This window comes from Equus przewalskii, chromosome 17, assembly GCF_037783145.1.
Source record: "Equus przewalskii isolate Varuska chromosome 17, EquPr2, whole genome shotgun sequence".
Taxonomy (NCBI): domain Eukaryota; kingdom Metazoa; phylum Chordata; class Mammalia; order Perissodactyla; family Equidae; genus Equus; species Equus przewalskii.
Window position 1 is genome coordinate 78,647,907 of NC_091847.1, and position 12,826 is coordinate 78,660,732.

At 42.0% G+C, this 12,826-nt stretch overlaps 1 protein-coding gene and 1 long non-coding RNA gene across 14 annotated transcripts in view; one reads left to right on the plus strand and one right to left on the minus strand.

Moving 5' to 3' along the window:
• PARD3B (par-3 family cell polarity regulator beta) overlaps nt 1-12,826 on the plus strand; it is a 930,268-nt gene that overhangs the window by 409,507 nt on the left and 507,935 nt on the right. For 5 of the 13 annotated variants that reach the window (XM_070581758.1, XM_070581763.1, XM_070581755.1 and 2 more), the window contains one exon: nt 10,934-11,026. The exons of the other annotated variants lie outside the window; for them this stretch is intronic. In XM_070581758.1, the coding sequence (XP_070437859.1) occupies nt 10,934-11,026 (93 nt within the window). The remainder of the gene's footprint in view (nt 1-10,933; nt 11,027-12,826) is intronic. 13 annotated transcript variants of the gene reach the window in all.
• LOC139076854 (uncharacterized) lies at nt 73-8,765 on the minus strand. The gene is made up of 3 exons (XR_011528871.1): nt 8,586-8,765; nt 716-819; nt 73-407 (listed from the first exon to the last, which is right to left on the minus strand). It is a non-coding gene; the product is annotated as an uncharacterized lncRNA (long non-coding RNA).

Below are 12,826 nucleotides of genomic sequence, written 5' to 3' on the forward strand. Positions count from 1 at the left end.
GTTCTCACTGGCCTTAGGAAAAAATACCCTCCTCATAAATTCATTACTGCAAAATAAGGGGAAGAGTTTATATTTTCAGATAAAAATAAGTTTATTTCCATGTCAGGTTGCATTTACAATTATGACATTTCTTTAGGGAACTGATCACTTATGAAGGGTCTGGGGCATGCCATCTCCGCTTCTTACATTCAGGGACTTGTTCTATATATGAAATTATTTTTGAAACTTCTGTCCATGTGTAGTCAAAGTCAGATTGCTAATATTGATGTGAGATGGCATTTCCCTCTAGATTTTAAAACCCTAGTGCTCGCAGGGTGAGGCGCTTCAGCTCAGGATTCTGTTATTGAGCCGTCTTCAAGGCCAGTCTTTTGGACATTGTACTCCACTGCTGTCCTTGAGCTCTCAATCTGAAAGTAGAGATGGGCGAAGTCAAGCAAACAAGGCAGAGGTTACCGTGTGGGCCAACAGGAAGCAGATGGGAGTTGGCAGGCTGCAGGGCGCTCCCGCCAGAGGCCTTCCCTTCAGAGACCAGGATTACTTGGACTGGAAATCTGACCAGGAAGGGACTCCCTCAGCACCTCAGTGAAAGGGTGACAGAGGTCAGAGGAAGGTGATGGTGACAGAAGGGCAGAAGAAGCACAATCACCTGTGGGTTGCCCCATAACAGCAAATTTCTAATACAGCATATAAAGCAAGTGGGAATGATGTCACAAACCTGTACAGATAGGTCCACACCTGGGGAGGTGTCCTGGGAAGGACTGTTTCCATAATTTGGTAGAAATACATCTGCACTGGCTGGATCCCAATGTTAAAGCTCTCCTGAGGATCGGGAAACAGGTTATGAGTAGCTGGAATGCAGGATAAAATAATTATTTAGACTTTGTAATAAAACAGTAAAATGTATTGTAAATGGTAGGCAAATTGTGTGTCACAGGTTTTCATGATTCTGGGCAAGCACTGGGGCATGAATTCCTGTGGCTCACAGTTGCATGTGAACCACTCAGCAGCTGCTCAGCTGCCTCTGGAAGGACTGACTGCAAAGTGGAACCAGAGTACGTGGGATTACTCTGTGGCAAGCAGGAGCGGACAACGTTTACTGAACACCTATTAGGTTGTGCGCATTTTGCTGGACGCGGTAGACGTTTTCTTGTTCGCTCTTTCCAGTGGCCCTCTGCTTGTTCCTTTCTCTGCATTCTCGCTTTAAATGTGAGGAAACTGAGACTCAAGGAAGTTAAGGAGCTTGGCCTACTCGTGCATTAAGTAAATGGCAGAAACACAGGGAATCCACGTCCTTTTGATTCCATAGACCGTGTTTTTTCCTACACTTGACGGTGCTTCAGGTGTGTTGTTAGGGTCTCGTAGTCTTCATACCTGATCAAACGCCTTTTGCTTTTACTCAGAGAAAACAAAACAAAAAGGAAAATGCAAAATATCACAAGGTACATTTTTCAAATAAATTCAATCCTTTGTTTCTTTTATCCTTATTTCCATTATTTGCTGGTTTTGGTAATCACTTCTTATTTCATTGTTTAGATTTAACAATATACATAGGTAATAAAAATAAATCTAATGACTATATTCAGTTAAATTAAGCTAGTTATATTTTAAAATGGTCTATTACTGTACCACAAAAAGTAGATATGTATTATATATCCTGTCTAATGTTACTTGCACATACTGCCTTCAATATGTACTTCTGTTACTTTATTAAATAACCATGCCAGTGTCTTCTCAAACCCACCCACTTTTAGATATAATATTTATGACTGAATTCTAGTAGAAATCAGAATTTGCCAGCTAACGTGGAATTGGAAAATGCCTTCATTCAAAATTTCCTACAAATGATCTTTAGAAATGTATTTTAAATTTCCTTCTAGTGAAACCGACTTAGAGTAAATCTTAATGGGCTAGAATAAAATAGATTTGGGATTGATTTTTCCCATAAAATATGCAAAGCCGTATTTTTTAAATAGATTTTTTTTCTCTGAGATATTGCTCCTTTTCTCTGGTTGACAATGAATTTGTCTAAAACATTTCTTTTTCAGATTTTTCTTAGATTACAACAGAATTAACACCTTAGAATTGCCAAGGAGGGTGGAAAATATAAAGTCCAGATTCTAGACCATGTTAACTTCAAGCCAGCCTTTTGCCTGTAGCTGTTCTCAAGAATTATGTGCAAGTTTTACTACATTTAAAAACTGCTTTCAGGCTCAATTCTTCAGAATATTATCATGTGTTAGGCAATATAACCATGCAGGATTGTAACCAGCCAGAACAACGTTGGGTTACCCCCTCACACGTCCACTGGCAGACTGTATGCCCCAGACAACGTCTATGCAAGGCGTCCCTCTACATCTTTCTCTTTTGCTTGCTTCTTGTGAGTTACAAAGATTCGTACTGTGCCAGGCGCTAAGCTGGTTTCAACAGCTATTTATTTAGATTGTGTGAACTGGAGCTGAACTTGAACCCAATTAATAGCAACTGAACTTGAACAAACTGATATGAAATCATTACGGGCTCAGTTCCCTGGTCCATTATCCCTGAAGAGATCATCCGACAGCACTCCAGGTGCCTTTTTCATGCCAAGTCCTGGTGCAGTGCCCAATCAGAAGGTGCCGGGGGATTAGAAGTCGGGTTGCATCGGAGTTGGCTCATTACCACATTGGTGATCGCTTTCACAGAGAGGAGAGGGGGTGATCCCACTGGGCAGGACTGTGGAGAAGGCTTTGTTGTCAGCACCATCTGGCACATGGTTGGCACTCATTAACACAGCACAATGTCGATTAAAATCATGGTTGTACAGGGCGGCGGTGCTGCTTAGACAGGTCCCCACCTTTGGCCTCCCAGCAAAGGAAATGGAAGAAAGGGAAAGCTGGGGAGTTACCTCTGGTAACTATGGTCACTGAGTTTGCATCTTTCTTGGTGCCTCCCAAATCATTTATTTTTATTTTCATGTATTTATTTATTTTTAGCAGCAGTGGATTTTCTTTTTCCTTTTTTTTTTTTTTTTGGACTGGGATTACAATGAGCCTGACCCCATTCCCAGTTCCCAAGGACCCTAACTGTGGCGCTCCAGCTGTGTAGCTAGATGCCCTATGCTGTACGGCAGCTGGAACAAACTTGCCAAAGGGCATTTTACACAGTGATAGTTCCTCTTCAACGTGAATTAAATGTAATTGAGGTGTTTAGGCTTTCCTCCTTTAAAGAATACACTGATGGACTCACCCTTCAGGTGCTTAGTAAGAGCTGCATGTCCTTCCTTACGAAAACAAATGTGCGCTTACATTAGCATCTCTAGGACTTGGTCTGGCAGCATCTGCTTTGGTTTGTTCACAGGCATCTCCTTGAAGGGTGCACTGTGCGTGGGGATAGTGGTACAGGCTTTCGAAGGCAACTGCTTGGGTTTGAATCCCCCTTTTGCCAAATAGTAGGTGTGTGACCAGAAGCAAATCACTTACCTTTTCTTGGTCTCCATTTCCTTAGCTGTGGCATGGAGTAATAGTCATCCTCAAGCTTTAGAATCACTGTGAAGATTAACAAGCATGCAAAGCACTTAGAATTGTGCCTCATGCTTGGTGAGCTCTTGATGAGGCTGCCGTGATCATGTAAGCATCTCCATCATTTTCTGCCAGGGTTCATTCTTCCTCAAGAATGTACCTCGTATCTATTTACTTTTTTCTTCCAAATGGTAGGACTTGCTAGCTGTGGTAACGGAGGTGGTGGTTAAGGGGGCATTTGTTCAGAGATGTTGATCAACTCTTTCCGATAAGACATTATGATTTAATTTCTTGTCATGCTAGACCGGTGTGAGAAAAAACCATTTGATGTGGATAATTTCCATGTATATATATCACGCTTTCATACCATGATTGTTAATGAAGCATCGCATTTGTTTCCAGAGCAGATCGTGCGAATCTCCGCTACAGAAACTTGTTGTGTATTTCAGGGCTATGGGTAGGTGCTGTCACTAACCATCACGTGGTTTTCTCTGCCTGTGGAACCAGGAACAGCATGTCCTCCGGCAACCTAATGATTTGTGTCCTGTGACACTGAGTATAACCAGGATTTTCTATTCTGTTTGCCGTTTGGTATGTGGAAAAGCCTTCAAGAAACTAGTTTTCTGCAGGAGTGTTTAAATATCATTCATTCTACCAAGAGAAGATGACAGACATTTTAGATGCAGGAGAAAGATTAAATGCATTCGGTTTAACTAGCGGCACTAAAAAGGGCTGCATCTTTGTGTCGTTGCTGTTTATCTTCTTTCCAGCAGTAGAATATTGAGCCTCCCCAGGCTGTGAATCAGCTATTAATGCTGAGTTTAAGTCGGGCAAGAGTGTGCTCAGTCTGTGACACTTAGATAGCGAAGGCAACTGCTCACGGCTATTAGTCGGGAGTTGCTGTATGCCAGTGATTGCAGACTTGCGGCTCATAATCGGGGTGATTCACAGCAACCGTTAGATGGGCTTGCCATGGCTGAGTTTTCCTTTTGGACTGCTGTCATTGCCAAAAAAGTCAGGATTTCTCCACCACAACTGCCCGTATGACACAGGCACAGCGTCCTTCAGTTGTGCTAAATAGCTTGCCGCTAACATCACGGATAACTTTTATTATCTTGGAGGCGTTGTCTCCCACCAGTCCCGTGAAGAATAAATTGGAATAAATGTTTTCTCATTTTTTTCCTAAGTGACACTCTGGGACTGCTGACAGAATTTGGGCCACAGTGTCTTCTCTGGCAGTTTGGTCTCCAGATTCTCTGCCTTGGTTTGACTATGCACTCACGTGAGAATCAGCAGAGTGATGTTGTTACTGGTTTTTCTGTATCCATGGCACTGGATCAGTGGTCTGGGTTCCTGTTGAGCAGACACGTAAAAGGCCAAGAGTCTTTCTGGGTTTATCACTAGCCTGCCTCTGAGGTCCAAGGTGACTCCTACTCCACGTCTTCTACCCCCGACCCTGATCCCTGACCCGTCACCCCTTGACACACATACACTTTGTATCTGATCTTGGAAGTCTTAATCAGCAACCTGGATTGCTGATTTGTCATTTAGTTCTGTGTATTCTGGTTCAGACCCACCTGTGTCCCTGCACGACTGCTTAACTTACACCTGTCCCAACTCCCTTGAGTCTTTCCTTGACTTAACAAACCTTTGTACAGTGCCCACAGAATGCAGGGGTCTGGGCATACAGCAGTAAATAGGTACACAAGATCTCTGTCCTCAAGAAGCTTCCATCCTAGCCGAGTCAGAAATTACACATGTAGACAAATGTACAGAGTATTTCTGATAGTGACATTGTAATGAAGAAAATCAAGCAGGATAAAGGAATGGAGAGTGATTGAGAGGAGAGGGCTCAGCTGGTGCTAAGGCCCTGGGGCTGCTGTCTGGGAAGATCCAGGGCCAGGCAGGGGCCAGGTGGCTGGAGTGCAGTGGCCAACGGGTGGGGGTCAGGCCAAATCACAGAATCTTGTAGGTCTTGGTAAAAATCCAATGTGGTTCTATTGGAAATGGTCAGAAATGAGGATTTGAAGCAGGAAAGTGCTAGAATCTGATTTACATCATTTCTCTGTTTCTGCCTCTTTGATTTAAGCATCATCTCCAGTTCCAGAGTACTGGCCTCTATCTTAACTTCTGCCTGTATTTTTGGCATTTAGCTTTGAAAATGTCCACAAATGTGTGTGCACTTGGTTCTCATTATTTTGCTGTGTCTAAAATATGGACAGCTTTGTTTTGGGCATCAGGTCTTCCTCCTCTCTCCACCATCACCCACCACCACTCTCAGCCCCTCCTCCTGTGGGAGGCCAGCCGTAACTACAACACTCTGCAGCGTCTCTGTGCCTGCTCATCACCATTCCTGTTGCTCACACTTCCTCTAAGTCTCTCTCTCCTCTGGGCCGGGAGCTCTTCCAAGGTCGTCCCCTTCTCTTGTTCATCTAAGTTTCCCCAGCTTCCACCTTAGTGCCTTGAACATGGTAGGAGGTGGGGGGGGGGGTGGATGGAGGGATGGAAGGATGGAGGGATGGATGGAAGGATGGAGGAATATGTGAATACTCACTGAGCGATTACCTACTAAGATGCCAGCTCTCCAACAGCTACACTATAGTTGTCCCTTTTGATCCTGCAGCCCTTTGGGGTGACTGCTCAGATATCCTTAGTGACATTATCTTATGCATCACTGTGTACCAGTCAGTCTCTTCAGGGCCTTTTGGGGGTCAAGGACTGTGTCATATTCATCTTTGTTTCCCCAGGTTTTAGCACAGTTCTGAGCACTCAGCAAGTTTCCAGTAAATACCTGAGCAAAATAAACGTTACACAGGACGTCAAGCTGCAAGACAGAAGGCTCTGGAAGTAGATGATCAGCCTTCCTCCTGGGCTGACTGTGTTTCCTGGAGGAGGTTGCCATCCCCTAGAGACCTCCCAAGCCAGTTTGGGCTGCAAAGCTGCCACTTAGCATCCTCTGCAAGGCAGATTTAGAACTGTGGTTGTTGTCTTTTGAACACTTTTGACCATGACAGAAAGCAAGAAGATGCATTTTACAGGGCAACCCAGCACACACATGCGTGTGTAACTGATCTATAAAACAAAGCGTATCTTTCTTATGTGTAACACGGTCTGATGTTTTCTATGCCATCCCCGGTATAGAATGCTGATCGTGACCCTTAAATTGATTGCAAGGCTCATGAATGGATTGAAACCTGCAGAATGAGAAAATCCTGCTTTCAAGGATCTAGAGATTCTCCTGAGCTGAATTTCAGAGACAGCAGCGTGAACTCTGCCTGGCACTCAGGAGGCCTGAGTGCACTCTGCTGTCTGTTGAATATTTGCACAAAACTAACAGTGACCATGTGGCAACCAAATAGAACAAGCCAGCACTGATGGACACTTAGGTTGTGTAGGGGAGCACCTCTGTAATTTAGAGTTAAATTGTTTGAATGCTGAAAAGTTGTTGGAAGTCGGTCTCCTCGCCATTCGGTCCATCGTATCCATATACAACATTGTGAATGTTTTAGGCAAATGTGTTGCTTCTAAAATGAAACCGTGGGCCCACTGAGATATAGGGAATGTAACATTTCTTCTGCCAATATGTTTATATAAATATTGCTGTCGTTAAGCATGCTCAAATAGCAGAACTATTTCAGTCTTTTTATCTCTTTAAAACTAATTTAAATCTGAGCATTAAAAGACTGTTTGATACCATATGTTTGTTTTAGATAGGAAACGAAATCTATTCTAAACATAAGGGTTTATGAAATCTGTATTCTAAACATAAGGGCTTGTGAAATTAGTACATAGGAGTGGAAGTGGAGTAGACTGTTTCACAGACACAGGTTCTTGCCATCTTCGTCTGTCTGACCCTGGCAGTGTGACTTTGCTGCTCCTCCCACGCAGGGGGAGAGTGCATCTCCTCACCCCTTGCTAGGAATCCAACATTTGCTGGGTAGTGAGCATTTTTATGGTGGTATATAAGTTGAGTCTGAAATTGCTGGGTTTTCTCTTCAAAGATCATTTAAAAGCTACTTTTGAAAATGACCAGGGCCTGTGGACAAGGAGTATCACAAGCCTTTGGTGAAAATATTGGATAGACTTTAAGAACACAACCAAAGACTGTCACAAACCAGAAAGATACACATCAGACATCCCACATAGTGGTTACAGGGAAGGAACTAATTAAATCATTTCGCGATGTCACTGGCACATCTGAGCATTCGCCTATTTCATTTTGGGGCCCAAATAACTCCTCTGTTTCTAGATAGATAACATAGTATGAGATGACCTGGATGAGCGCAGTACAAAGACAGTTCCGATAGCGCCGAACTTTCATATCAAGCTTATAAGGGCAATTCCTCCTCTTCCATGTCAGCCTTTTTTGAAAACAGCACCGTCTATTGGTTTGCTTGCCCCAAGAAGACCTGAAGATGCGATCAGGATCCTTCTCAAATTACAGGAGTCTTGTCTCAGGAACCATTTGACAAGTTTAGATACCGGCCTCTTCCCAGCACCTGCGGCGTAATGCTTTTCATAGGCGTAATGCTTTTCATAGGCGGTGGGCCTGTGCTGTTATGTTGCCTTGTAAGATTCCCTCTCATCTTGCTAGATTACACCTTAATTTGCTATTCTGTGACTTCTTATCAATATTGTCTGTCTCATGCTGTGTGGTTAAACTAAGTACTGTCCTAGTACAAGGCAGCACCCATAAGTATAGTGGGCTTGTGACATAAGCTGGATAGAACAAGTATCACCTTCAAGTTGGTAAACATCTCGCATTCTGGTATAATTTGGTTTATTCCTAGGACCTGTGGGAAAATAGTGATATAAACTTACTTGTTCTGTCCCTTAAAATAGTCATAGGTTTTCAATCTTTGGCTTGTTTTATTTAAATTGATTGAAATCTAGTCATTCTTGTGACTCGCAAAAACTCATTTGTAGAAATTATTTTAAATTCAAACCAAACTTTCTATTCCCCATGCTTGGTATTAGCAGAACCTCTGTGTCTAAATGTCTTTCCTGTGAAAGTTAGAGCTTTAATGCTGTTAGCAAGAGCAATTTCCCTCTTCTGAAGGATCAAAGAAATACCATCTAGTTTTGTACCTGTGGCCTGTGGATTTTGATGCACGTTGAATCTGATGCCAAGAGTTACACAGAAAGTCAATAATGATCCATGGGTCATTGCCTCGCCATGCCGCTGGGCGAATTAGTCTGCTGGTGTAATGTGCTCCAGCTTGTGTAATGGACCTATTTAGTAGCAAGACGGCAGCCATATGAAACACCTGGGTGGTCTTCCAGGCTACTTGCAAGTGAATTAGATTTCAGTTATCTAATGTGAGGTCACAAAGGCTTGGACAGCTGGGACTGGTTCCACATCATGGATAGAATATGACCCCTGCCTGCCAGATGCATCAGGTAAAAGGGGCCTGAAGTCAAAGCTGGTTCCTGGGCTCCAGGAGTAGCTATGGGTCAACAAATGAGGTCGTAAGCCACAGCTACAGATGTTGGGACAGTCTCCATGCAGGACAGGACAGGATGGAGTCAGACTGTCTTCTGGCACTTTCGTTAGACGTGTTCCCTGCCAGGGAAGCCCAGATTCTGTGTTTTCTGGAGTGAGCTTTAGTTGATTGACTCTTCTTTAGAATTTTAAGTGCTGTTAAGTAGAAACTATATTTTACGTACCAGAAGTAAGGGCCTGAGAGGCATTAGGTCCCTTTGCTACTACACAGAAGACAGCATTTAGGGCACACAGGTATTGGCATAAAACCATCTTTTGAGCTTTCCTAAGCTCAAATGACAGTGGCTCCATAACGCGCCACTTCTTCTAGTCCTGGAGGGACTTCGAACAATCCAATAAAATGTAGTGATCAAAGGTTTCAAATGCAGCTGATAAATCATATAGATTTGCACACAGGATGCCTTCAGTTGTCTTGTGGATGTTTCTCATCTATCATGAAGGACTTGGTGATTTGAATTTAGGACTTTGATGTTGCCAGTAATTGTTTGCAACTGGAGCTGAACAGCCTCAAGGCATTGCTGATTTCTCCCTTTCTCATCTTGCAAAGAGCTAGTGAAGTATTCTTTCAGAGGCTGTTCTCAACTCAATGGGAGATGTGGCCTAAAATTTAGGATGGAAAAGATTCCACAAACACTTAGTCCAGAGCAATCTCGCTGCCCTAATGAGCCGTCCCAAATGTGTTCCATGCTGAACCGAGCAGTCCTCTCAAGTCCAAACCCCCTTCTCTGGACACATAATAAGATTCACTTTATGATTTTCCAAACGGAATTGCTAAAGAAACCATTGGGATATCTCTTTTAGCCAACATTTTTCATATATTCATAAGCTACAAATGTCTTTCTAAAATGTATTTTAACCAGTTCCTCAATACTTGAAAAAAAAATGCTATGGATTGTCTCCCTTTGGAAGTCTCACTGCTATTTGAATTAAATTAAAACTCTCTCATTTTAAGACCTCCTAGTAATGTTCTTCTAACCAGATTCCTTAGTCTCAATCAATTTCTTCTTCGGTCACTTGGTCCATGCCTGTTTTCTGGCTGAGCAAATTTTATCAGGATCCATGTGTGGATGTCCATCTCTAGCCTCGAAAACCAAGTGCCTGTCTGCCTACTGTAAATATCTTAGTCATCATTTAATACAGTTTATCAGCTCATGTATCTTCTGCATTTCAACTGCGTTTAAAAGTCAGCTCTTCCGAAGAATCTTTTCAAGTAAACTCAACTATTATCCTTCTGGTTATTCCATGGGTTGCCATAAATCTTATGAATATAGTCTAAACTCTTAAATACCTAGGATGTAAAACTGTAAACTATAGAAAACTGACAGATCAACCGACCAGACAATAGAGTCCTTCATAAACCACAGTAATTGACAGGACTGTAGTCAAAGTTTCAGAGCCTCTGCTGGAGTTGTTTACCATTGGTGTTGATGTCACTGTTATGCTCATTTATCATTAAGTTAGGAGGGTGATAATATATGCTGCATACGTGTGAATAGTGTTTGTTTTAAAATTAATGTTGATACTGGAGAAAAGTGTTAGGTGACGGGAGACAAACCCGACAGTAGTGATTTATTTACATAATGGAGGCATAGACCCTCTTCATGAACAACAGGAAAAATTCCCTTGTCTGGGACATGCCAGATTCCAAAGATTTCTGAATTTAGAGGTTAATCTTTGTTCCTCTGGCTCTGTGTAGTTCAGTTTAGCACGCATCTCAGTACCCACTCTGCTAGGGATCCCAAGAGATGGAGTAGGGTGAGCTGCTGGCTATCAAAGAGCTTACAATGTACGCTTGCTCCCACCCTCTCCTCCCCATCACTCTCTCTCTCTCTCTCTCTGTCTCTGTCTCTCTCATATTCTTAAGAACTTGCTTTACCCTATCTTCAACGCCCATATTTATTTGTGTGCTTCTTTATTATCTGTCTGCCTGCAGCTGTCTACAGCTCTGCAAGATCGGGAGCTTTGTGTGTTCTGTGCGATGTATCCAGAGTGCCTAGAAGACTGTCTCGGGTATTTTACGCATTCGGTAAATATTGTTAAATGAGGAGACCAGAGGGAGACAAGAAAAATACAACCATCACGTAAGACAAAACAGGACGTGACATACCCTAAAAAGCTGCAGAAGCAGATCTATGTGTTGTGGGACTCGATTTAGGGAATTTGGGGAGCCTGCTACTTAAGAAAAGGATTATAAATTTTAAATTCAAAGGAACACATAAAAATGAATGCTTATTTAGAATGGGGAAAAAAATCTCAACAGTTTACAAATTTGATAAAGCTAATATACTAGACATGTCAGAAAATATGAAAAAACAATATTTTATTAATGATATATTAATTGATTACAGATTAATACCTGAAAATACCTCTATTATACTTTTCCCTATAATTTTTGACTGACTATTCTTTAATAACCTCTTCATATATAGTATTTTTAATACATTGAATAAATGGATAATTCAATATTTGCTCTACCATGGTTAATCAAAATATTTTTTGTTGTTTAGTATTTCGGATGTATAAACATGGGACTTCATACACACATACGCTACAGGTTTGTGTCTTACTAGCACAAGGATTTTAATTTTATGCTGCATTTTCAAGTATATACTATATAGGAGAGAATTTCCCATTTGTCAAACTATTATTGAGAACTGAATTATCTGAATACTGAATTGTATACAATTTTATACATTGGGTGAGTGAAAGAATTTTCCATAAACTAGCTTCTGACTTTGTACATTTCAAATCTTGTTTCTCTTCTAGCACCCACACCCTTCTCATGCTGGGTGCAAAAAGAGCACAGTCATTTCGTTTCGTCACCTGGCCCTGCACCTTTGCATCATGATGCTGGGTGAACCAACACAGTAGGTAATAGGGATATTCCGCTATTCCTCGTCAGGATGACTGGCGGCAACTGTACACAGAAATATCTATGAACCACACAAACATGGTCCATTATGCTCAGATGAAATATATCTCCACCTCAATTTCCTCTTACCTGGATCCCAGGAATGCTCTTGGGCACTCTAGGTTCACCCAACAGGAGGGCGAGTGTCGGAGGGGACATCGGAGTTGAAAGAAATAACACAATTAACCTATTGCAATTAAACCATGTTACTTATGTAAAATTTACAAAATCACATAATTGTGTGATCATGTTGCTAAAGTTCCTCCTGGGATCTTGTAAGGGGCCCATGCAAACGAGGGGCCCTGAAGTTAGGCTTTGTTAGCTCCACAATAAATCTGTCTGGGTAGGCCAAGGGTGTAGAGATTGCTTATAATGTAAAGGATGGACAGGATTGTAACTGACTGCAGTAGTAGAGAAGGATAATTTAGAGGGCAGAACCAGCATACACACAGAGGTCAGAGTCTGCAGGGCATTTGTAGGCAATGGCAAATAGTCTTGTTTGGCCACATGGCAAAGAATGAGTACAAGATGTAATCAAAGGTAGGTTGGAGAAACCAACGAAGTCCTTGAATATCACAACAAGAAATGGGAGGTTAAAATGCACGTGTCAGATGCCCTCACTTCCGCTCTGTGAATCAGGAGACTTTATTTGGATAGATTAATTCAGCCATCTTTGTTTGTGTTTGTTAATGTTTGTTCCTTTTCTAGAGTGTATGCCTTGCAAAGACCAGGACCTTGGCTTCTGCTGAACCTTTCCTGTAACCTGTCATTGTTCTTTTCTTTAATCTTTTGAATTTATTCTCACCTAACATGACCACTTCTGAATTTCTTCTACAAGCATTGCTGAACAATCTGGTGAGTTTTGTCCCTTTGTTGCTTGTTATTGTTCTTCATATAACAACTAGGACCTAGTGC